This window comes from Megascapheus bottae, chromosome 4, assembly GCF_031878675.1.
Source record: "Megascapheus bottae isolate mThoBot1 chromosome 4, mThoBot2.hap1, whole genome shotgun sequence".
Classification (NCBI taxonomy): Eukaryota; Metazoa; Chordata; class Mammalia; order Rodentia; family Geomyidae; genus Megascapheus; species Megascapheus bottae.
The window spans coordinates 14,392,184-14,418,646 of NC_143512.1; the positions used below are offsets into that span (position 1 = coordinate 14,392,184).

General features: G+C 42.7%; 1 protein-coding gene across 1 annotated transcript in view; it reads left to right on the forward strand.

The window, feature by feature from the left end:
• Nucleotides 1-5,506: 5,506 nt before the first annotated feature.
• Etf1 (eukaryotic translation termination factor 1) overlaps nt 5,507-26,463 on the forward strand; it is a 30,497-nt gene continuing 9,540 nt past the window's right edge. Inside the window, exons 1-4 of the mRNA XM_090331442.1 lie at nt 5,507-5,684; nt 5,844-5,947; nt 24,104-24,279; nt 24,544-24,683. Coding sequence (XP_090187568.1) covers nt 5,862-5,947; nt 24,104-24,279; nt 24,544-24,683 — 402 coding nt within the window. The 5' untranslated portion in view covers nt 5,507-5,684; nt 5,844-5,861. The remainder of the gene's footprint in view (nt 5,685-5,843; nt 5,948-24,103; nt 24,280-24,543; nt 24,684-26,463) is intronic.

Below are 26,463 nucleotides of genomic sequence, written 5' to 3' on the forward strand. Positions count from 1 at the left end.
TTTTTTTTGTTTTGTTTTGTTTTTTTGCCAGTCCTGGCCTTGAGCTCAGGGCCTGAGCACTGTCCTTGGACTTTCTCAAGGCTAGAGCTCTACCACTTGAGCCTCAGCACCACTTCCGGCTTTTTTCTATGTATGTGGTACCGAGGAATCGAACCCGGGTCTTCGTGCATGCTAGGCAAGCTCTTTAACCACTAGGCCAAACTCCCGGCCCCCCTTGTTTTGTTTTTTTTGCCAGTCCTGGGGTTTGAACTCAGGGCCTGAGGACTGTCCTTGGGCTTTTTCCTCAAGGCTAGCATTCTGCCACCTGAACCAGAGCACCACTTCTGTGTTTTTCTACGTATGTGGTACCGAGGAATCAAACCGGATCTTCTTGCATGCTAGGCAAGCACTCTGCCACTAGGCCAAACTCCCAGCCCCCTCTTAGGATTTTTAGAAGTACTGAAAGACAACATTTCTTTTTGGCCCTCACTCACTGATTGTACTGTGCCTCCCGGAGTTTCCGAAGTACCTTAATTGAGAGTTACTTAGTTAGAATTCATTCTTGTGAACCAGGAAAATGAACTAAGTATTCCCTGAACATAATCTGGATTCAATGAGAAAGAGATGCTTGGCCGAGGATGAGGTGATGATAACTATAACTATGATCACTGTCCTGTCAGTAGAAATGAACATGTAGCATTTTGTCTACCTAAAGTTGATAAAAGTGCATACAGCTTATTTTGGGGAAAGGGGGTGGGAAGTGGGCAAATAAGGTTGTTGCTTGGAACTGGGGCTTGAACTCCAGGCCTTGCAACTGCTCTTGCTTGGCTTTTTCCATTCAAGGTTGGTGCCATACCCATATCCAGATTTTCCCAGGGCTTTATGCATGCTAGGCAAGCACTTTACCATAGTCCAAAGTCCCTGGCCCTGAATATATATATATATATATATATATATATATATATATATATGTATGTATGTATATATTGTTGGGCTAGGAGCGTGGCCTACTAGTAGTTTGCTCACCTAGCATGCACAAAACCCTGGGTTCAATTCATAGGAGCCATACATAGAAAAAGCCCGAAGTGGCACTATGGCTCAAGTGGCAGAGTACTAGCCTTGAGCAATAGAAACTCAGGGACAATGACCAGGCTATGAGTTAAGTCCCAAGAATTGGCCTTAACTTTCACTGCTTTCCTCATCTCGACTACTCATACCATGGCCTTTGCCTTCTTTAGAGACAACTTAATTCTGCACCTAACAGCATTGTTCTCAAGTTGGTAGCTGTGCTTTTAACTGCTCACGCCTGTAACCCTACCTACTCAGGAGGCTGAGATCTGAGGATTGAGGTTCAAAGCCAGCCAAAGCACTACAAAGCCCTGAGACTCTCATCTCCAATTAATCACTAGAAAATGGGAAGTGGGGTTGTGGTTCCAGCATTGAGCTGAAGAGCCCAGGGACAGCGACCAGGCCCAGAGTTCAAGCCCTGTGACCCACCAAATAAAAAAAAAAAAGGAATCATTACCTGGAGGTTACATATTCTCTTTTTTCTTTTCTTTTTTGTTGGTAGTGGGGCTTGGACTCTGGGTCTGAGAGCTATCCCTGAGCTCTTCAGCTCAAGGTTACTGCCCTATTTCTGGGCCTAGCCATTGTCCTGGAGCTTTTTGGCTCCAGGCTATGGCCCTACACCTAGGCCCCTGCACCACTTCTAACTTTCTAGTGGTTAATTGGAGATAAAGAGTCTCTCTGTCTTCAGTGGTTAGGCTGGCTTTGAACTGCTATACTCAGATCTCAGCCTCCCGAATAGTTAGGATTACAGGCAAGAGCCACCACATGCAGCTAGAGGTTTTATATTCTATTCTCCCTCTATAGCAGTCTGAAAATACTGAATCAGCCTTATTATCACAGTTTCCTCCTCAAAACTGAGTGAGCATGGCTCCATTTTTTTTTTGCCAGGTGGGGCTTGGACTCAGGGCCTGAGCACTGTCCTTGGGCTTTCTCAAGGCTACAGCTCTACCACTTGAGCCTCAGCACCACTTCTGGCTTTTTTTTCTATGTATGTGCTCCTGAGGAATTGAACCTGGGTCTTTGTGCATGCTAGGCAAGCACTCTACCACTAGGCCAAACTTCCCGGCCCGTATGGCTCCATTTTGAAAGCCTCTACCTACTTGAAGGTTTGCTCCATTCCTTCCAAATACTCACTTCTCACTTAAACTTAGAGATACAGCAATCCCTTGCTTACCGAAGAAGTTATGTTCCCATAATAGCTGAAAATGGACCAAGTAGCAGTGTTTCTCCCTCGCTATATCACGGTTCACTCATTGCTGGCTTTGCCAATTTTCACCTGTTGCGAGAGTCTATGGAAGGTAACTCTGGAAACAGGTGAGGGAACTGATCATTATTTATGTACTAAAAAAAAAAAAAATGCGGGGCCGGGAGTTTGGCCTAGTGGTAGAGTGCTTGCCTAGCATGCACGAAGACCCGGGTTCGATTCCTTGATACCACATACATAGAAAAAAAAAAGCCGGAAGTGGTTCTGAGGCTCAAGTGGTGGAGCTCTAGCCTTGAGAAAGTCCAAGGCCAATGTTCAGGCCCCGAGGACTGAACAAGCCCAGGACTGGCAAAAAAAATTAAAAAAATTTAAAAAAAAATGCAATACAGTGAAACCACAATAAGCAAAACGCCTTATAGCCAGGGATAACTGAAGTGGATTAGCAGTAGCTACACTTTTGCAGCTGCAGTTAAATGGCCTGGGTAGGTACTATATATATATATATTTGGGGGGGCAATCTTGGGGCTTGAACTCGGCCTGAGCACCGTCCTTGGGCTTTCCTCAAAGTTAGTGCTTTACCAATTGAGCCACAGCACCACTTCTGGCTTTTCTGTGTATGTGGTACCAAGGAATCGAACCCAGGTCTTTATGCATGCTAGGCGAGCACTCTACCATTAGGTGAAATTCCTAGCCCCTGTAATAGTCTTTAAAAATGACCAAGTTTCAAAAATCCAAAACTGAGAAATAGCAATCTCATCTAACTCACATACAAAAAAAGTTGTAAGATCTAGAAAACCTAGAAAGCCTTCAAAGCATACACTTGAAACAACACTATAAACATAAACACAATAATGAGCAGGAAAGGCAAACCAAGATAACATAATATAGAAATCGTATACAGTAAGGAGAGGTTCAGGAAATGTGAAATACAGAAAAACTTCGAACACAATAGTCTTCCTAGTCAGTAAGCAGTGTTTGCGACAGAACACAGCAAGCCTATTATTTTGAGTAAATACATTCTTTTAAAATGACAAAATAGTGGGGGGGAGGGAAACGGGTACCAAGACATGTGAAAGGGTATCAATGTATGTGAATTAATGCACCTTCTATCTGGCAAATATCATGTAACCCTTTTACTAATTACAATAAAAAAGAAAAGAAAAAAAAATGACAAAATAGGACATGAAGATAATCCTTAAAAATTCACTTCCTGGGGGAGAGACTTGTCCGTTCTTAGCCTGTGTTCCCACCATATGGTGACAGAGGATATGAGTCTGAAACAGTCAGAAAGCCAAAAACTTGGTGACTGAGCAGGATCTTTTCACATTTATTTTATTTTTCCAGTGTATAAAGACTCCAAAATGTAGACAAAAGTTCAGGAAACATGCAAATTGTATCAGGAATACAAAGAAATGCAATTATATGATTGATATTAAATGTTTCACAAACAATCTGAAACTTACCATAGACGTTTTCCTGGTGCTGGAAACTAAACCCAGCATCTTGCAAAGTAAACATTCTTACTCCCTGTTATTTCAAACTTAACAAAGCCAAAGACGAAATTCTCAATGACCACTCACAAAACCTGTTTCTCATACTTCTTAACTCAGTAATAGCAGCCGGACACTTTGGAAGCAATTTTTGTCACTATCCAGCGCTAATACACTCTGACCTTCACAGATTATTCATTCTATTGGTAGTCACCACCATCTTCTAAGATACAATTGTCTTTCACATGACATGGGAGAGGCTTCCACTTTTGTCCAACAACCCAAGTAGGGGTGTTAAAAAAAAAGTACGGCTTATGGGCACGGTGGCTCACGCCTGTAATCTTAGCTACTCAGGAGGCTGAGATTTGAGTATCGCAGTTCAAAGCAGCTCAGCCACTAAAGAACATGAAACTCTTATTTCCAATTAACCACCAGAAAACCTGAAGTGGCGCTGTGGCCCAGAGATAGGGAGGTAGCCTTGAGCTGAAGAGCCCAGGGACAACGCCCAGGACCAGAGTTCAAGCCCCGACCAAAAAAAAAAAAAAAAAAAAAATCTGGCTTAAAAAGGCCCCACATTATCTCCCCATTCCTGCCTTTGTTCCTACATTCTGGACATTTTGTAGTTTCTCGAAAAGTGCGACGCTACCTCCTGACAAGCTTATATTCATCTCTTTAGGCCTCACTTTGAGTCCTTCTACACAGTCTCGGAACACTACTAATTACTTGTACAATTCTTTAACAAAACCATTTAAAGAAAAAAAAATCACAAATGGTTATAAGCCCAATTAAGACTGTAAGCTCTCAGTGCGCACTTTACCTGTATCCCCAGAAAAACAGGATCTAACACAATCAAACATCCGGAAGTGGTAGAGTGCTTGCCTACCACGCCCAAAGCCCTGGGTTCGAGTCCACATATACAGAAAAAGTCCAAAGTAGCGCGGTGGTCACTAGGCAGAGCGCTAGCTTGAGAAAGCTCAGTGCTCAGGCTCTCAGGTCAAGCCCCAGGCCTGGCAAAAAGAAAGAACGAAATCTTAACGCACACAGCAGCCCATTTTGCTTCAACGCCTTCCCCGCCTTCACTCCAGAGTTCAGACCAAAACGACGACCTACGGAGTCAAAGGCCCCAGAGCCCCAACCTCAGGCAACCCCTTCTACCTTGAACCCCAGAAAACCCCAAGTCCACAGTGAGTCCGTATTAGCACTAGAGCGATAGGATGGCTGCCTTCCTCCACGGCCTAATCCGGCGGAGGTTCCTAAACCCCGTCCCACCGGCGGGGACTCTGAACCCGAGTCCTCCAAGCCGTGACGCTCACGAGACCGAGCTTCGTCAGCAAAGAAGCCGCTCCGCGCGACACGCGTCTGTGAGGCTTCTCCCGGGACAGTCACCGCGCGCGCTGGGGCTGCAATGTCTAGTCCTTGCACCGACACGTTTCACGACCGCCACGACCGTGCCGGCAGGAGAAACGGAAAGTAGGACCCCTGCGTCTCGCCCTTTAAAAATCACCCCCCACCTCAGTGGAACCTGGCGGGCCTCAAGTGAATCCTCGCGAGAGATACCGGCTTCCGCCCGCTTCCACCTCTGGGCTCGCCGGGACGGAAGGAAAGCGGAATTTCCCGCCCCCGGATCTTTACCTCACAAGGCAGCGCGGCCACAGCTGCGGCCAATCAGCGGACCCGTTGTAGGCCGCGGAGCGGAGGACCAATGGGAAGTCGCGGCGCGCGCAGAGCTTCTCTTCCTCCGCGCCGGTCCACTCCCTTCCGCCCGCCGCCTTCCACTCCGCCCCTCGCTGAGGAAGTGAGATCACAGGCCCCATGTGAGCAGATTGCAACACATGCAGCTGCCTGGAGAGAGGGAGCCGGTGTCCTACGTCAGAGCCGCCGCCGCCGCCGCGGAGCCGCCGCCGGGGAGAAGCAGCCGCTGCCGCCCAGGACTGGGCCCTTAGGTAAGGCAAGACAAGGAGAGGCCAGCCGCGGACGCGGCCTGCCTCTGTGGGCAGGAAAGGAGGGCCTCTCGGGGGTGGCGAGGAAGGGGGCCGCTCTGCCCCAGCGGCGGCGCTAACTCTGTGGTCTTGGTGTCTCCGGGCCCCGCCGGGCCGCTCTAGGGAGGAGGAGGCGAGAAGATGGCGGACGACCCCAGCGCTGCCGACAGGAACGTGGAAATTTGGAAGATCAAGAAGCTCATTAAGAGCTTGGAGGCGGCCCGCGGGTGAGCGCCGCGTCCGGCCCCCCTGTGCCCTCTTGGATCCCGGACCCCTCAGGATGGCCGCCCCCGCGCCGCATGGCGGGATTGGGAGAGCCAGGCACTAGCCAACTCCCGCCTTCTGGACCTCTGGGTAGTAGCCTCTGACTTGAGGGCGAGAGTCGGTACGGCGGGCCAGAACAGGGGTCCTTATACCTCTTGGGGGTGTGGGGCCCGTTCTGAGATTCAGGCTACTCGGCCCCCTTCGTGATTGAAAAGCCACCGCTACTTTTGTACTCGCCTCGGGTCTTGTAAGTCTAGCTCCTTGCTCTTCTGGCCCTTAGGTGCTGCCACCGACTCGGGTGCTTTGGAGGAGAGTAGTCGGCTTTCCTTCACGAATGCCCTTCCTTCCTTGATTTCCTCTCTTTCTCTTCCTTGCACCTTCCTTCCTCAACCAAGCCTCCTTAAAATGGCCTCCCCCCATGGCCTTGTAAGTTCCCTGTGGGTGAAGTTTGGAAGGGATAGGAAGGAAAGGTGACATCCTCCTCCTGGTTGCCCCTAATTGCTGTGTGTTCTAATACTTCTCCCGAGATGACCTACTCAGAGTCTTCTAATTCCTCCGGAGCTTCCTGGTTTTTAGCTGTTGCAGGACCCGCCTATAAACTGAAAATGCCAACGTGTGCTTGGAGGAGGGGTGGGGGTTGCGGTGCGGATTGATTTTTAGTTGTATGTGTGTACTCGAGAGAAATCCACCTAATGAGTTCTTTGGTATGAACGAGAATGGAGGATCCTCTTGGCTTTTCTGTGGAACTTCTTGGGATATTGTGGATGTGCCTGGTGTTCTAATACTTGTTCAAATTCAGAACTAAAGTAAGTAAGCTCTCAGTCTCCTCTTGGTAAGTTTTGATGAGAAATTGTGGGTGTGTCCATTTTGGTAAGAATAAGCTAGATTTTGAATGTTTGTTTGCTATTTTTCTTATGTTTGGTGCTTATTTTAGGGAGGTGTGCCGTACGTTTTCCTGTTTACTGGATTTGTGTCTAACCCATTTAGAGAAACTTTCTGCTTGCCAGAAGTGGTTACCAAAGTGGAACAGTACATACATATATGTATGTTTGAGTGTTAACAACAACCCTCATACCATGAAGAAAGTTAAGATTTCAGCACAAAATTTAGACATTCTGATTTTTACCATAAGGTTGTCATTGACAGGTGGATCTGCAGTGATAAGGTGAACACCTGTCTGAGCTCCTTGTTACTTTAATGAAATGGGTTGTGCTTGATTTTGCTGGAAACTACAGGGATAGTAAGGTAGTCTTGCTGTGGTGTTTTGTTACTAATAAATTGGCAAAGGTTCTGTTAGGGATTAGACCTCTGAAATTTTGCCCTAGTATAGTGTCTTGGTCCTTTGCTCGCTCCTTTGGTGTACTGAAGAAAAATGAGAGGATAGCACCTTAATTTTTATTCCTCCAGATTTAATAGAATATACAGACTTATCAATCTTATGAGAACTTGTGCCACATGATAGTGAACACTTCCCATATGTGAGAATGCTGTGGAAAATCGTATATAGGTCATGAGCTATGATGGTGCCAAGAATTAGCTAGGTGCTTTTTTCCCTCCTGGTATTCGCGATTTTGCATTTATTACATTCTCTTGAAGTAGCTGAAAATGCAAATTTATCCCTGTAGTTTGCCTTGTTTGAAGTAACATTGAAAATAGCAATAAGTATTTTTTTCTATTTGATTAAATTCATTCTTAAATTTGTTTCTAGATTAGTATTTAACCACCTGAAAATTATAAGCCTCATTTTTAAAGCTTTTTGAAGGCTTTGTCTTCATTTAGTAAAGTTCAGTAAAGTTTTGAAGAATGCTAAATGATAAAGTTCTTAGTCACAACCTACCTTCCTAGTGATAATTTGAGCATTTAAAAGAGGATTAAGCTATCTAAAATAGCTAAGGACTCTTCCTCCAAACAGTGTGGTTAGTAATCGTGTCCTACTTTGCTTTTAGGTAGAATTTGGTTGTGTCTTGATCCCACGAAATTTTAAAATCATGACCATCTGTAATATTGACTGGAGAATTAAAAGTTTATTTTACATGTTCAGATATTTCCTGGTGTATGCAAATTCATTTCAGAAGATAGCAGAATTTTATTTTCATTGCTGAGTTATGTGATGGGCTTTAAAGACAGAATGACAAAATGAATCCATGTTTGGGTGTGTACTGAGTAATTTTGGGGAGAAACTGAGGCAGGGATATTGAAAAAGTGATGGTGTAACAATAGTTTTGCAAATTAAAAAGATACTTCCACTAGCAGTGTAGAATTCTGGGCATGAGAATTAATCATGGTTTTTCTTTAGGGGATGGGTGGTTGTTGTGTCTGTTTGGGGGCTTGGGACCAGGAGTGGTTTGTGGAGGTGTGTGGGTGTGTTGGTAGTTCTGGGGCTTGAGGTCAGGGCCTGAGCACTGTCCTTGGGTTTTCTCAAGACTAGAGGTCTATCTGCCGCTTTTTCTATGTGTGTGGTACAGAGGAATAGAATCATACAAATCATACAAGCTAGGCAAGCAGTCTACTAGGCCAAACTCCTGGCCCCCTGAGTTTTTTTATTTTTTATTTTTTTTACTCAAGGCTAGGTGTTCTAGCTTATGAGCCTCAGTTCCAGTTCCAGCTTTTTTTTTTTTTTTTTTTTTTTCCTGGTTAATTGGAGATGAAAGTTTCATGGACTTTCCTTTCCTGTATGGGCTGGCTTTGAAGCACCATACTCAGATCTCAGCTTCCAGAGTAGTTAGGATTACAGGTTTGAGCCACCAGCACCCAACTAATTGGTTTGTTCTTAAGAATACATTTTAGTGTTTGCTAGAATAAGGGTAATTTTGAAATTTTGTTAAGGTGTTCTTGTCTTTTGACATATAGCTCAAATGTAAAAACTACTTGCCTAAAATGGGCTCATAAAATGTCTTGAACAGACAGACAGAGGTAGCTAGAAAAAATGTATTGAGCAAGTAATTATTACAGATTCTTCAAAGCAGTATCAATCTTCACAATGGTAAATATTCCACTATTTGGTAGACAAGGCTATGAGGTTAGATAACCCACCATCCAAAATGTATCAGGTTGCAAAAATGTAGCAGAATGTAGTCATTTAACCCACATGTTAATTTTCTAATTGGGTAAAGTGTACCTATTTTGATTTCACTTAAGTATTGTTTAATGTTAGTAAAGTAACCAACCAGTTCTTTTGCTATATATCAGCTTCAGTTAAAGTTGATGATAGTTTGTTTCTACTTATGACTGCTCTTGGTATATTTTCCAGAGTTGCATTATGAGGACAAATGTGTACCTGGCCAAAACTGCAACTAGGACTGTGAGTTGGTTTTAAATAAAGAATTTAAAATATTGGGGTGTGGTGGCTCATGCCTATAATCTTAGCTACTCAGAAGGCTGAGATTTGAACAGCATAGTTGAAAGCCAGCCTGAGCACTAAAAAGTCCTGAGACTCTTATCTCCAAGTAACCACCAGGAAACCCGAAGTGGCATTGTGGCTCAGGGATTAGAGTGGTAGTCTTGAGCTGAAGAACTCAGGGATAGGGCTCAGAGTTCAAGTCCCATGACTAACCAAAAAAAAAAAAAATTTTTTTTTTTTTAAAGCAGGCGAACATATGTTACAAGAAAGGTAGGTGGGAATATTTTTCTCACCTGCATAAGCAAGAGGTGGCCAAGGAAATAGCGTTGGAAACTTGTTTGTTTTTACATATTAAAGTAACTAGGCCAAGAGATTAACCTAGTGGTAGAGTGCTTGCCTAATATGTATGAAGACCCAGGTTCAATTCTTTGGTACCACATATACAGAAAGCCGGAAGTGGGGCTGTGGCCCAAGTGATAGATCACTAACCTTGAGAAAGCCCCAGGACTGGCAATAAGAATAACTGTATTCACCTTTTTTGCCAGTCCTGGGCTTGGGCTCAGGGCTTGAGCCACTGTCCTTGGACTTTCTCAAGGCTAGAGCTCTTCCGCTTGAGCCTCACCACCACTTCCGGCTTTTTTCTATGTGCGTGGTACCGAGGAATCGAACCTGGGTCTTCATGCATGCTAGGCAAGCACTTTAACCAGTAGGCCAAACTCCCGGTCCCCTGTATTCACCTTTAACCAAGGACATTGGTAAGTGTAACCAGAAAACTTTGGTTGGGGTTGAAGTCTTAGAATATTCTTTTGTCTACTTTCACTAGGGAACTTGTATATTTTAAATGTAAATTTATGCATGATATGTATGCTACATTTTTTTTGATACATTTTTTTTCCCCCATGGATCATGGGGCTTGAACTTGGCCTGGTTTCTGTCCTTGAGCTCTTCAGCTCAAGGCTGCCGCCCTAACCTTGAGCCATGCCCCACTTCCTGTTTTCTTGAAGTTATTTGGAGATAAGCGTCTCAGGTCCGGGACGGGAGTTTGGCCTAGCATGCACAAAGACCTGGATTCGATTCCTCGGTACCACATACATAGAAAAAAGCCAGAAGTGGTGCTGAGGCTCAAGTGGTAGAGCTCTAGCCTTGAGAAAGTCCAAGGACAGGGCTCAGACCCTGAGCTTAGGTCCAGGACTGGCAAAAAAAAAAGTCTCAGTTCCTTTTGTGCCTAGACTGGCTTTGAACCTTGATCCTTGGGTCTCTGCCTCCCACTTCACCTGGCTGATAAATATGTTTGAGTTTCTTCCCTAAGTGAAAAGTCACTGATCATCACCTAACTTAACTATTCTCAAACCAGTAACTTTCAGGTACTTGTATGTTTTCTTCTTTCCACTAATCCTGGGGCTTGGACTCAGAGCCTGAGCACTGTCCTCGGCTTTCCTCAAGGCTAGAGCTCTACTATTTGAGCCACAGCACCATTTCCAGTATTTTCTATGTATGTGGTAATGAGGAATTGAACCTGGGTTTTCTTGCATGCTAGGCAGGTACTCTAAACACTGAGCCAAATTCCCGGCCCTTGTTTTCTTTATTTTTGAAGGCTGGAGTTGTATGTGTTTGCCTTATAATCCTTAGTACCATAAGGAAGGAAGGAAGGAAGGACGGACGGGAAGGAAAGAAAGAAGTTCATGAAGTAATATCTTGTAGTCTCCTATGCTGGAAAGATGTTCAGTTGTGGAAAAACCTGAAATGGTTACTTCTCTCCCCTCTCCCCCCATTTCGGGGGGCTTGAATTCATGTCCTTGGCATTATTCCTGAACTACTTTTGCTCAAATCTAGCACTCTACCACTTGAATCACAGTTCTACTTTGACCTTTTTCATTTCGGTTTATGTGATCCTGAGGAATCAAACCTAGGTTTTCATGTATGCAGGGCAAAAACACTCTACCATTATACCATATTCCCAGCCTCTTAAATGGTTAGCTTTGCAGCAGATTTAAATGGTCTTAGATTCTGTTTTAAGAACAGGAAGGAAGCTGGCGCAGTGACTCACACCTGTAAACTTTGCTATTTAGGAGGCTGAGGAGGCTGAGGTCTGAGGATCCAGGTCAAAGCCAGCCTGAGCACAAAAGGATCTGAGACTCTTATCTTCAATTTACCTCTAGAAAACAGGAAGTGGGGCTTGGCTTAAGGGTAGGGTGGTAGCAAAAGAACAAGAAGGAAAGACTTACCTTCCCATTGCTGGGTGTATAGACTGAGAACAACAGCTGGAAGTTTCAAGCCCCATGACCTAAAAGAGACAGACAGAAATGGTGGGGGCGGGGAAGAGAAGAAAAGGTTGGAAGTGATTATGTGGCTCAAGTGGTAGAGTGCTAGCCTTGAGAAAGCTCAAGGACATTGCTCAGGCCCTGAGTTCAAGTCCCAGGACTGGCTAAAAAAAAAAAATAGGAGTATGAGACTTTTTCTCACTGGAGCACTGTCTTCGAAGATGCCTCTGATAACAACTTTATCCTATCCCTAGCACACTTTGTGCCCTTTCTGACTGTCCTTTTCACAGTCTTTCCTGCTAGATTCAAAATATAGTTACTGTTTCTTGACTTCTAGGCAACTCCTGGAGGTTAGGCGTGTAATTTTTTTTTTAATGCTTCCTTGATTTCTTATCTTCTCCTATGTGATTGACTTTTTCTTTGCTTTTGTCTTCTCTGAGTTTGTTGGAGTATTGGTTTGTTGGTGGTGGAAGATTTCTTATGGTGCCCAGGCTGTGATTTTGAATTTGTAAGCTTAAGTAATCCTGTCTCAGCCTCCTAAATAGCTGGGACTAAAATGATGAATACCATCTTACCCAGCTGGCACTGTAGTCTTTTACTTTCACATTTTCATTTGATCTTTCTTTGATTTTCCTTTAGGAAAATATTTCTTCGGTTTTTTTCCTGTCATACTGTTCTTTTTGTGCACTGCTAGTGAGCAGTCATAGAGCCTATCTTTCTACCACTGAGCTACACCCTTGTGCTATGTCTGTGACTTTCAGATTAAATTTTCTCTGTGAAAATGTAACCCATGGAGGTAGAAGTTTGGCCTAGAGTTAGAATGCTTGCCTTGCACGAAGACCTGGATTTGATTTCTTGATACCACATACATAGAAAAGGCTGGAAGTGATGCTGTGGCTCAAGTGGCAGAGAACCCTTGAGAAGGCCCAAGAACAGAGCTTAGTGCTTATTACTAACAAATGAAAAGAAAATGTAAGCCTATAAATGGACTTTGACTATTAGCCAGTCATCTAACAAACTTCATCAAACATCTATGATGAATTAGGCAATAGACTTTTGAAAACAGTGTGTAAGCAAAAGAGAACATTGTCTGCTACACGACAACCATGGAGTGAATAAGCCGTCTTTGGCTCCGGGTTAATAATAAGTACAAAGCAACCCAGTACATATTGAGGACAGGCTTAGTATCTTTGCTACATTGGGAAGATACAATTGTGGCTGATCTGCCACTTGGAGTTTTTTTTTTTTTTTTTTTTTAACAGACTGGCCTAAAAACAACAAAGCTTCACAAGTGTTGATTTTATTTTATTTATTAAAAGATTTTAGAAGAGCCAGGAGTTTGGCCTAGTGGTAGAGTGCTTGCCTAGCATGCACGAAGACCCAGGTTCGATTCCTTGGTACCACATACTTAGAAAAAGCCAGAAGTGGTGCTGAGGCTCAAATGGTAGAGCTCTAGCCTTGAGAAAAATCCAAGGACAGTGCTCAGGTCCTGAGCTTAAGCCCAGAAATGGCAAAAAAAAAAAAAAAAAAAGATTTTAGTAATGCTGATTTTTTTTTTTTAGCATCAGATTTCAAATGCCATATTTTAACAAGTATTCAAGAAAGGAATCTCTATATACAATCACAAGTCGGCGTGGTGGCTCAGGCCTGTAATCCTAGCTTCTCAGGAGACAGATCTGAGGATCAAGGTTCAAAGCCAGCCCTGGCACAAAAGGACCTGAGACTCCTTCCAGTTAACCTCAAGAAAACAGTAAATGGGGCTTGGCTCGATGGTAGGGTGGTAGCCTTGAGCTGAAGAGCTCAGGGATCGTGCCCGGGCTGAGTTTAAGCCCCATGATCCATCAAAAAAAAAAAGAAAAAGGCTTTTGAGGCATACGTTCTACCACTTGAAACACATCCCTATCCCGTGTGTGTTTGCACATTTGCGTATAAGTATGTGTTTGCCAGTCCTGGGGCTTGAATTGAGGACCTGGGCACTGTCCTTGGGTGCCTATGTGGTGCTTGTTCTCAGGGCCTGAGAGTTGTGCCTGAGCTTTTGCTGAAGACTAGTATTCTACCACTTGAATGTATCACAGTTGTATTACTGGTGCATTTGGTGGTGGTTTATTAGAGGGATACCATGGATTTCCTGAATAGGCTGGCTTAAAACTGAGATTCTCAGGTCTCAGGCTGCTAAGATGCTAGGGTTGCAGGTGTGAGCCACTGGTGTCCACCTTTTTTTTTTTTTTTTTTTTTTTTTGCTTTTTTGTTTGGTTATTTTTGTTGTTTTGCTGTTTTTTCCTCAAGGCTGGTGCTCTACTACTTGAGCTACAACTCCACTTCTGGCTTTTTTGTGGTTAATTGGAGATTAAATCTCACAGACTATCCAGCCTGGGATGACTTTAACTCACAGTCCTCAGATCTCAACCTCTTGAGTAGATAGGATTATAAGTATGAGCCTGACTCCCTAGCCATTTTTTGCTTTGCTTTTCAGGTAGCATCTCACTTTTTTGCTGGGGCCAGTCTCAAACTGAATCCTCCTATCCATGCCTCTGATAACCTCTGGCATAGCTGAGATCACAGGTATATGACACCATACTGGGTTTGTCTATTTTTTGTTGTTGTTGTTTTGTTTTTGCCAGTCCTGGGGCTTGAACTCAGGGCCTAAGCATAGTCTTTGAGCCACAGCACCACTTCCGGCTTTTCTATGTATGTGGTAATTGAACCTGGGTCTAAGTGCATGCTAGACAAGCACTCTACCACTAGGCCAAATGCCCAGGCCCTGTCTATTGTTTTAAAGTGTTATTTTATTTTTTTCGTCTGGGTTGGCCACAAACCTCAGTCCTCTAGGTTTCTGCCTCCAGAATAGCAAGTATTATAGTCATGATCTGCTTCATGTGACTAACATGTGTTTTTGCCATCTCATGATTGATCTGTGAGGAAAGCTGTTACTGTGATTTTATGATTGAAGAAATTGAAGTTCAGAGAGAATAATTTACCCAAATCCTTACCTGTTTAAAAGGCAATATCATTCTTTTCTCATTCAAAGCTTGTAAGCCCATTAGCAAACTGCCTTGGCTCTTTATTTTGCTGAGTAGACTCATTTCCCATTCTTTTTTGAGAGGATTTTGTCCAAGGAGGTTTGTAATTTTCCAGAGAGAGCAGGTGTATGAAGACTCAGAAGCAAAGGTAAAAGAAAATAGGCGCCAGGTACCGTGGCTCACATCTGTAATCCTAGCTACTTAGGAGGCTGAGATCTGAGGATCAAGGGGCCAAGCCAAGCCAGTCCTGGCACAAAAGGACCCAAGACTCTTATCTCCAATTAACCACTGGAAAACTGGAAGTGGGGCTGTGGATCCAAGGGTCGGTAGCCTTGAGCTGAAGAGCTCAGGGACAGTGCCCAGGCCGAGTTCAAGCCCCATGACTGACGACCAAAAAAAAAAAAAAGAGAGGGGGGGGAGAGAGAAAGTGATTAACAGGATGGCTATGACTTTTATTTGAAAAATATCAAGTCCTATGTAGGACGCAGGTAGTGAGTCCCTAACATAGGTTATGGTTGCTATCTCCTGGCATTATATTCTTGTGAGAAAATTAGAGAAATTTTCCAGCTTCTTTCTTCCTAATGGAATATTCCACCAGGTAGTTTTGTGAAATTCTGTTAGTAGATGCCTATAATTGTAGAAAAGTGCTTTTCTACTAGATGTACTTTTTTTTTTAAGATGAGTGAATAATTGTGTTTTTCAAAATAAGATTTTGCAAACTTTCTGCTGAAAAATGTGCTGGGAAAAGCACATTTGACTTAAGTCTGTACAGGACAGAGATGACTTCATGTTTTATTGTTTAAATCTTGATATTTCTCCCAGCTGGTGATATCTGATCCTAAAATAAGTTAACAGAACTCCAGGCTAGTGCTCTACCACTTTGAGCTATCCATCTACTTCTTGTTTTCTGGTGGTTAGTTAAGAGATAAGTCTCACAGACTTAGCTGCCTGGGCTGGCTTTGAAATGTGATCCTCAGATCTCAGCTTCCAGAGTAGCTAGGATTACAGGCATACACACCCTTAAGCTACTGTATCCCACATCTATTTGACTTTTTTGGGTGCCAGTCCTGGTGCTTGAACATAGGACATGGGCGTTGTCCCTGAGCTTTTGTGCTTTAGGCTGGCACTCTAGCAGCTTGAACCAGAGCTCCACTTCTGAGTGTATTTTTGGTGGTTAATTGGAGATAAGAGTCTCATGGAGGGCCTGGAGTTTGCCCTAGTGGTTAAAGTGCTTGCCTAGCATGCACGAAGACCCGGGTTCGATTCCACGGTACCACATACATAGAAAAAGCCGGAAGTGGTGCTGAGGCTCAAGTGGTAGAGCTCTAGCCTTGAGAAAGTCCAAGGACAGTGCTCAGGCCCTGAGCTCAAGCCCAGGACTGGCAAAAAAAAAAAAAAAAAAAAAAAGAGTCTCATGGACTTTCCTGCCAGGGCTGGCTTCATATTGCAATTCTCAGATCCCGGCTTCCTGAGTAGCTAGAATTATAGGTGTAAACTGCCAGCATTCTTTAACACTAGGAGGGAATGCATCTTATTCTGGTTACTATCTACTAAAATCTCTTGCTTCTCTCTTTGGACTTACCAAATAAGACTTCCAGCATACCTATAGTAATTTCTTCCATGTCTGTAAGGGGAGGGTGAATATAAAGAGCAGGGACAAAGGTCTAGAACTTCATCTAGTTGCCATTTAAGGAACACTGTCTTATCACTCAAGCTATGTACTTGACATATCTTACAGCATCTTAAGTAGAAACTGACACCCCCTAGATTTATATAACTTGATTTAAATCACATAGCTATTAAACAAAATAGGACCTGATCCAAAATATGTTGTATAATCCGTTGTCATATTTAACAAATATTCTTATATTTATCCTATGTCAAAAAAGATCACATAAATTTTTAGACTTAGTTTTGTACATTTTGGAAAAGAAAAAAGTAGCCTACAGTGAATCAAATAAGAATGATTTTGAGAATGGGGAGGAAGTGATTTTTTTTCCCCAGCGGTTGGTGATCAGTATAATACTGTTGTCTTAGCAGGTAGAGATGGTTTAACCTAAGACATAAGTTAAACTTTGGGAGATGGGAAGAGAGGATGTGTGAAAAACATGACCATCAGTGACACACCTAATTATTGAACACTGAAATAAAAGGGTTTTGCAGGGTTTGTTCTAAAATGGTCCAGGTTGCATGTCTGAAGTAGTTCTGTTATTTAGAAATGAAACTGGATGCAGAGCATTTGATGGAATGTTACTCAGGGTATTTATGTTATAAGTAGGCTATCTCTGTAATGATATAACAATACCACAGACTGAGTAATGTGTAAAGGTAAACTTGGTTGTCCAAGTTGGGGAGTCTAGGAACTTAAAATTTTAAGGTACTGTTAGGTGGTACCTGTCTAGTAAGGATTCCCTGTGATAGTATCCTGAATGTTACTATATTGTCTAGGGAAGGAAGAACACTGCTGATCACATAACAGAAGAGAAGGACCATCCACACTATCTCTTCCCTTCTACACTCTTGTTTTCTGATACTGGTGCTTCCAAGAGTGCAAGGATTACAGGCCACCATGACCAACAGATGGTTTTGTTTTGCCCCCCTTTTTTTTCCCCAGTCTTGGGCCTTGAACTCTGTCACTTGAGCCACAGCGCCACTTCTGGCTGTGTATGTGCTACCAAGGAATTGGCCTTTTGCATGCTAGATGAACACGTACCACTACACTACACCCCCCCCCCCCCCCGGTCCTGGGACTTGAACTCAGGGCCCGGACACTGTTCTTGAGTACTTTTGCTAAAGGGTAACACGTTACCATTTGAGTCACGGCACCACTTCCGGATTTTTCTGTGTATGCTGTACACATACACAGAACTCAGGACTTGGTACATGTTAGGCAAGCATTCTAACACTAGGTCACATTCCCGGGCCTGGCCCTAAGCTTCTTTAGCTCAGGGCTAGTACTTCATGCATGGTAGGCAAGCCACATTCCCAGCCCTTGGTTTAGCATTCTTGAAGGTGATGCTAGAGTGTCTGCTTTTATCTGAGATTGCTGTGCTTGAATGTACAAAAAGCAAGTCTGGGCATAGTGATTAAGGGTTTTTGCTTGTTTTGTGTCAGTCCTGGAGCTTGAACTTGGGATCTGGGCACTGTCGCTGAGCTGTTTTGTTTTGTTTTGCTTTATGTTGGTTATGGGACTTGAACTCTGGGCCTGGGCTTTGTCCCTGACTCAGCTCAAGGCCACTGCCCTACCCCTTGAACCACAGCGCCACTTGTCACTAAGCTTTTTTCCTCAAGGCTAATGATTTACCACTTAAGTTACACCTCTGCCTCCAGCTTTTTCCTGCTGGGGCAGCTTTTGACCATGATCCTCTGATCTCAGCCTCCTAAGTAGTTAGGATTATGGGCTTGAGTTACGGCCCCTGACTGCATGTACAGTGCTCTTTCTCTCTTCCTTCCCTCTCCCCTTCTCTCTTTCTTTTGTTCTTGCTGGCTACTGGGTGTCTTGTACTAAGGCCTGGGTGCTGTCCCTGAGCTTTTATGGTCAAGGCTAGCACTATACAAATTGAACTCCACATTCTACTTCTAGCTTTTTTGGTACGTGGTTGATAAGAATATAGACTTTCTTGCCCAAGCTGGTTTGGAATTGACATTCTCAGATCTCAGCCTGCTGAGATGCTCAGATTATAGGCCGCATCCTCTGTCACAGAAAAAGCCTGAAGTGGTGCTGTGGCTCCAGTGGCAGAGCACTAGCCTTGAACAAAAAGTGTCCAAGAACAGTGCCCACGTCCTGAGTTCAAACCCCAGGTCTGGCACCAGAAATAGCTGCTAGTGAACCAGATGAAGTAGCTCATACTTGCAGTCCTAACTACTCAAGAGGCTGAGATCTGAGGATTGTGGTTCAAAGCCAGCCCAGCCACTAAAGACTATGAGACTGTTATCTCCAATTAACCACCAGAAGTGGAGTTGTAGCTCAAGGGGTAAGGCAGTTTGAGCTGAAGGGTTTAGGAACAATGCCTAGGCCCAGAGAGATCAAGTACCACAACCAATCCCCCCCCACCCCCAGTTTTGTTTGGTGTTTTCCTTTTTCTTTTTGTTCACCTATGTCTGAGTGGAGCATCTATGAGAACATCCTTGATAAAAAGGAATTATCTCTAAACCTATGAGGCAGAGAATCTGAGAACTGGAGGCCTTGGGAGCTTTAGGTGACTCATTGTTAAGTATGCTGTGTCTTGATTTGTTCAGTTTGGTTTTTGAGCTAGTTCTGGAGCTTGATCTCTGCGCCTGTTTTCCATCACAGGTAGTGCTCTACCACAGCTCCACTACAGGTTTTTGAATAGTTAATAATAAGTGATGAGTTTCATGGACACTTATGTTTGGGCTGGCTTTGAACCTTCAACTTTAGATCTCGGCTTTCTGAATAGCCAGGATTTCAGGCATGAGCCACCACCCCTGGATTTACTTCCAGCTTTTTGCTGGTTGGAGATACAATCTCTTGGATTTGTCTGCAAATGTCAAACCTTAATCAGCTGGCTTGAACTGAAGGCCTGGGCACTGTCTTTGGGCACTTTTTGCTCAAGGCTAGGGCTTTACCACTTAAGCCACAGCAGCTCTTCCAGTTTTTTTTGTTGTTGTTGTTGTTGTTGTTGTTGTTTTTAATGTGGCACTGAGAAATCAAACCCAGGACTTAGTGCAGGCTAGGTTAGCACTCTATCACTAGGCCATGCTCCCAGCCCTGTTAAAGTTTTTAGGATAGCATGTGAGCCATGCTATATACCTCATTCACCAGCCCCTTTAGTGAGAAGGTCTGACTGTGTTCCCCACAGTCCCCACTCTCAATCCTCTTGTGTTGGCCTCCTAATACAGGTATGAGCCACAATGCCTAGATCACTGGTTCTTAGTGAGAGCTTTTTGTTTTGGTGAAAGGATGATGATAGCTATAAGTAGAGGAAAATTACTGAAATGAAAGGAGGGTGAACCTTTATAGCTAGCAGCTTGTTAATGAGAGCTTTATTTCTCATTCTTCCTTCAAAGATATTGGCTGTACTTTTAACATAAAATATTCAACTTCCTTAATTTTATTTTTGTGTTTATACAAACTGGTCTAGCAACTTTGATTGCTTTGCCTGGGGAGTAATAAATGTATCTTGTATCTTGTTTGGAAACTTACAGGGGTGGGGGGGGACTTTTTAATTTCATAATAAACAAATATATACAGGCATCAGGGGTTATTAAAATTACCTTTAAATTTTCTAAGTGGAAGCTATGTCTTTTTGAAACAGGATCTCATTTGTCTAAAACTGAAAAGGAGTCTAAGACAAGTAGTATTTGAGATTTAGCAACGTGGTAGAAATCGACCAAAAAGTTCTCTGACAAATTACACATTTCAACTTTTTATTTTCCTTGTGCACTACAGGTGGCATTCTACCACTTGAGCCATTCCTCCATTCCACCATTTACTAGTTATTTGGAGATAGTCTAGTTACTAGTTAATTGGAGATAGTTGAACAGACTTTTCTGCCTGGGCTGGCTGGCTTCAAGCCTCGGTCCTCAGATATCAGCCATTGAGCAGCCAGGATTATAGGTGGGAGCCACCACCTGACTATCCTTCTCAACTGTTTAAAAAATACAATCCTGAAGAAAAAAAAAAATCCTGGGCCACGAGTGTAGCCTAGTGGTAGAGTACTTGCCTTGCATGCACAAAGCCCTGGCTTCAATTCCTCCATACCCCATATACAGAAAAGGCTGGCTCGATAAATGGGACTACCTAAAAATAAAAAATTTAATCTACTACTGATTACCTTTTTTTCCCAGTTCTATCTCTTAGGAAATTGCTCTGAATTAGAGCTTGTTTAGTTTGATTTGGGGGTGGAGGGGTGGTCATAAGGTTTGAATTCAGGGCCTGGGCACTGTTCCTGAGCCCTCCTGCTCAAGACTAGCACTTTACCACTTCGAGCCACAGCTCCAGTTGTGGTGGTTTTCTGGTGGATAATTAGACATAAGACTTTTCTGCCTGAGCTGGCTGGCTTTGAACTACAATCCTCAGATCTCAACATCTTGAGTAGCTAGGATTACAGGCATGAGCCACTGCACCTGGCTAGCCTTTCTATTTTAGGAAAGAATTCCTTACCTGGCGCAGTGGTGTAATCCTAGCTACTCAGGAGGCTGAGATCTGAGGATCGAGGTTTAATGCCAGCCCAGGCACAAGGACCTGAGGCTCTTACCTTCAGTTAATCACTAGAAAAGAGAAGTGGGGCTTTGCTTAAGGGTAGAGTGGTAGCCTTAAACTGAAGAGCTCAGGGACAGCACGTAGGCCCAGAGTTCAAGCCCTGTGACCCACCCAAAAAAAAAAAAATCCAGCAAATGTTTGTGAAGCTACACATAAATAGCTTTGATTGCTTGGCATGACTAAAATACTTGCTCTGTTATCCAAGGGGTGGCAGCACTCTTGTATCTTTGATCAACTTGTAGTATAAAAGGGTAAATAATCACAATGGTTATGAACTAAACTAGGTTTTAAGTAGACCAACAGCAACAATACTGGTGTAAGAGATAGAACTTCAGTTGACAGTCTGAGAGTGACTTTTTTTTTTTTTTTTTTTTTTGCCAGTCCTGAGGCTGAACTCAGGGCCTGAGCACTGTCCTTAGGCTTTCTCAAGGCTAGAGCTGTAACACTTAAACCACAGCACTACTTCTAGCTTTTCTATGTTTGTGGTCCCAAAGGATGAAACCTGAGTCTTCCTGCATGCTAGGGCAAGCACTCTTCCACTAAGCCAAACGCCCCAGCCCTGAGAGTAACAGTGAAAGTAGATAGCCAACTTGTTACTTGTGAAAAAAACTATTTTACCGGATTTACTACTAGTAGTAAATCCAGGCAACAGGGTCTCCAGTAAGTGCTATGCCTTTTATAATTGAAATACTGAAGGAAACATGAATTGTACTATATATATGAAAATCCATTTCTCAGAACTGAATCTTCAACATTATCAGTTTAAAATTAGAGTTAGAAATAAAATAAAAATAGGGTGTTCCTCTGGTTCCTTCATGATTCTTTATTAGGTTACTTGGCACATTTGCCAATTGAACTTGATAGTCCTAGCCTCCTAACTTTTTTGTGGAACATGGGGCTTGAACTCTGGGCCTGGGCGCTGTCCCTGATCTCTTAAGCTCAAGGCTACTGCCCTAACCCTAGAGCCACAGCGCCATCCACTTCTGGTTTTCTGGTGGTTATTTGGATTCTTGCAGTCTTCAGTGCCAGGGCTGGCTTTGAACCTCAATTCTCAGACCTCAGCCTCCTGAGTAGCTATGATTACAGTCGTGGGCCACCACGCCTGGCATAGTTATGTTACTCTTTCAAAGCTGGAAGCCAGGGTGTTGGTGGCTCACACCTGTAATCCTATCTATCCCAGATGCTGAGATCTGAGATTGTGGTTAGAAGCTAAGCTAGGCAGGAAAGTCCATAAGACTCCTGTCTCCACAAGTACCCACCCAAAAAAGGCCAGAAGTAGAACCGTGGCTCAAGTGACAGAACACTAATTGTGGGGGTGGGGGGTAGAAAAAGAAGGAAGAGGGGAAGCTCAAGTTCAAGGATAGCACCCAGGGCCTGAATTTTAAACCCCAGCACCCCACCCTCCCAAAAAGGATTAGCTAGGCATGATGAGACATGCTTACAAACTCAATCTCTGGAATACATAGAGATTGTCACTAAAAGAAGGAAACTTGGCACTGTGGACCACTGTGAAAATATGCAAGATCAATATAAGATACAACTTAGACATTTCTGCCCATCTTCCCCAAAATAGGGCCCTCACCCATTCCCCCATGACACTAGGGTGGTAGGCAAAAGCCACTAATGTCTAGCTTGTGCATTTTTTAAATGCTAACTTAATTGCTGGGTGCCAATGGCTCATGCCTACAATCCTCTAATTACTTAGGAGGCTGAAATCAAAAGTTTTATTGAAATAATTTACATACAATGAAATATGTCCCTTCTGAAGTGATTTTTTACTATTGTACAAGTGTCACCACTAATTTTAATATATTTCTGTCAACCTGCAAAAGGAATTTCATACTCCTTTTTACATGCAATGTTTTCTTTGTTATTGTTTAATTTTTGGTTTGTTCGAATGCCAGTACTGGAGCTTGCAATCAGGGCTAGGATTTTTCTGACCTGAATGATCTTCAGATCTCACCTTCCAAGTAGCTAGGATAGGCATGAGCTACTGGTACCTGGCCAGTTTGGCTTCTGGTTTAGTTTGGTTAGCTTAGCTTATATTAATTATGCATGCTACCAATTACTTTCAATATTCCTTTTTTGTTGTTACTGTAAAGATAATGTACAGAGGGGTTACAGTTACATAAGTCAGGTAACGAGTACATTTCTTTTTAAGTAGTGTCACCTCCCATCCCCCTTGCATGCACTATTCTTTTGTGTCTGTGTTTGTATGTTGTACTGGTTAGAGAGGGGTCCTCATAGAGAGTCCCTCCTCTGAAAAGGCCTTTAGTAGTGGTCTTCATGGTTCAAACTTTTATTTTTTTTTTTATTCTTTAATCAAACTCTAATTGGGGCTTGAACTAAGGACCTTGTTGCAGTCTTAGCCTTTTTTTTTTTTTTTTTTTTTAAAGTTAACACTGTACCACTTGATCCACCTCTGCTTCCATCTCTCTCTTGAGTTTGTCCATCCTGGCTTTATACCATGATCCTTAGATCTCATCTTCTTGAATAATTAGGATACCAGGCATGAGCCACCAGCACCTGGCTTTAATAAATCTTTAAAATCAAATCATTGTAGTTGATACATAAAATACATTGTCTTTCAGAAGGATAGGGAAAGATAAATCTCATAATTAGGATATTTGTTAGTTCCAGTATTCTCTCTTTCTATTGTCATCAAAACGCTTAGGGTACTAAAATGCTTATAAATTTTTGTGACAGGTCTGAATTTTTTTTCTAATGGAGATAGAGATTATATTAAGTGATACTTTGTCTAGATTTGAGAAGGACTTGCTTAATAGTCTTGATATAATGTCTTCTACTGAATGTCTAGATTTGAGAAGGACTTGTTTAATAGTCTTGATATAATGTCTTCTACTGAAGAGCCATGATTCCAAGCCTTTGCTACAGCTACAGACTAGCCTCATTCTGCCAAATTCTAGCCTGTCACTATGTCATAGCTTCTGTTTTCTTGGGAGATTAGGTCTTTTCTAAGCATCCTTTCAAGTCTCTCCTTTATGAGTAATATCTATTCATTCATAGTAGCTACTATATTTTGAATTCTGTCTGTATACTTTGGTGTACAACACACTAACTGGTCTTCCTGGTCTTGTTGAGAATGGTTTGTTTCTGTTACTTGAGGGACTCCTAGGGAGGCCACATTCAGTCTTCATTAATTACTAGTGGGAAGAAAAAGGAACATCTTACCCTAGTTCATTTTACTTAGGATAAACAAAGATTTAAATTCATTCCTTACATAGGCCTCTAATGAGTTACTCTTTCTCCCACAGCAATGGCACCAGCATGATATCATTGATCATTCCTCCCAAAGACCAGATTTCACGAGTAGCAAAAATGTTAGCAGATGAATTTGGAACTGCATCTAACATTAAGTCACGAGTAAACCGCCTTTCAGTCCTGGGAGCCATTACATCTGTACAACAGAGACTCAAACTTTATAACAAAGGTAATATGGAACTTAAATCATTTTCCTTCTCTGCTTTGTCATGCTTTATTCACTAGTGTTTCCTTCAGTCTCCCATTGTTAGTGTCTCTTTAGCCCTGGTGTTTAAGTACTTACTATACTTATAGATCCTACATCTATAGACATATCTCAGGGGAAGCTTTACTTTTAGAAGAAAAACTCTGCTTTGAGATTTAAGGATATTTTTGTTTTATTTAAATTATGACTAGGAACATTTAAAGTGGAGATATCATTTGTTTTTTTCAGTACCTCCAAATGGTCTGGTTGTTTACTGTGGAACAATTGTAACAGAAGAAGGAAAGGAAAAGAAAGTCAACATTGACTTTGAACCTTTCAAACCAATTAATACGTCATTGTATTTGTGTGACAACAAATTCCATACAGAGGTGAGTTTGAGCACAAAATGTTCATTCTAAAAAGGAAGGCTATATCTATCAACAGCCACTTCCTATCTCCTGACCTTTCCTAGCTCTAGGCAACCAATAATATATGTAAATAAGTTTGCTTATGCTGCATATTTTAGATGCAGTTGTATCCTAACTTGTGACCTGGGTAACTAGCTATTTTAACTCTCTCCCCTGCCCTTTTATTCTTTTTTCTTGGTCACAGGGTTTGAACTCCAAGCCAGTACTCTGTCCCTGGACTCCTTATGCTAAAGACTAGCACCCTACCACTTGAGTGACAGTGCTACTTCAGGATTTTTCTGAGTTCCCTGGAGATAAGAGTTCCTGCCTGGGCTGGCTTCAAACCATGATCCTCAGATCTCAGCCTCCTGTTAGAATTATAGTTTTGAGCCACTTGCACTAGTGTTGGATGTGATACATTTTATTTATGTAACTATGAGTTGATTTTCATCTGATTTCCATTTTTTATTAAAGAATCTATTAACATTGATTTTTACATCATATTTCAAATGACGTATTTAACAAACAAGTATTCAAGAAGGGAATCTTTATAGATAATCACTTAGACTTTAGAACAAAATCAAAATTAGGCTGAGGGTTTGTATGTCATAGATATATATTAATCTATGTAATAAAACATGTCTATAGAGTCAAAAGGTTTTTTTGGTTTTTTTTGCCAGTCCTGGGCTTGGGCTCAGGGCCTGAGCACTGTCCCTGGATTTTCTCAAGGCTAGGGCTCTGTCACTTGAGCCACAGCACCACTTCTGGCTTTTTGCTACATATGTGGTACCGAGGAATCGAACCCGGGTCTTCATGCATGCTAGGCAAGCACTCTACCACTAGGCCAAACTCCCAACCCCAGAGTCATAAGTTTTTATGTGTATGTAGTTGTGTTTATATTTCCTGTACCATGTCCATAGCATTGGGTATGCAACAGATTTCCATTTTAAAGTGTTAAAAAGATAATGCAGGGGCCAGGATTTTGGCCTAGTTGTAGAGTGCTTGCCTAGCATGCATGAATACCCTGATTCAATTCCTCAGGACCACATACACAGAAAAAGTTGGAAGTGGTGCTGTGGCTCAAGTGGTAGAGCTCCAGCCTTGAGAAAGCTCAAGGACAGTGCTCAGGCCCTGAGTTTAAGCCCCAGGACTGGCATTTAAAAAAAAACAAAAACAGATACTGTGGCCAGTTGCCCTTGTCTCCCTTTTTGAATACTTGTTTGTTGAACACGTCATTTGAAATATGATGTAAAAATCAATGTTAATAAATTCTTTAATAAAAAATGAAAATCAACTCATAATTACATAAAATATAGCACATCCAACAATATTGCAAGTGGCTCAGAACTATAATCCTAACTAGTCAGGAGGCTGAGATCTGAGAATTGTGGTTCAAAGTCAGCCCAAGCCTGAAAGTCCATGAGACTCTTATCTCCAAGTTATCACTAGAAAACTGGAAGTAGCAATGCTGTGACTCAAATGGTAGAACACTAGCCTTGAGCTGAAGAGCTCAAGCACTCAGACCCAGAGTTGAAGCCCCATGACTAACAACAACAAAAAAGGCATTAAAAAATATTTTCTAGGGGCTAGGATTTTGGCCTAGTGGTAGAGTGCTTGCCTAGCATGCACAAAGACTCAGATTTGATTCCTTGGTACCACATACATAGAAAAAAGCTGAAGTGGTGCTGAGGCTCAAGTGGTAGAGCTCTAGCCTTGAGAAAGTCCAAGGACAGTGCTCAGACCCTGAGCTTAAGCCCAGGGC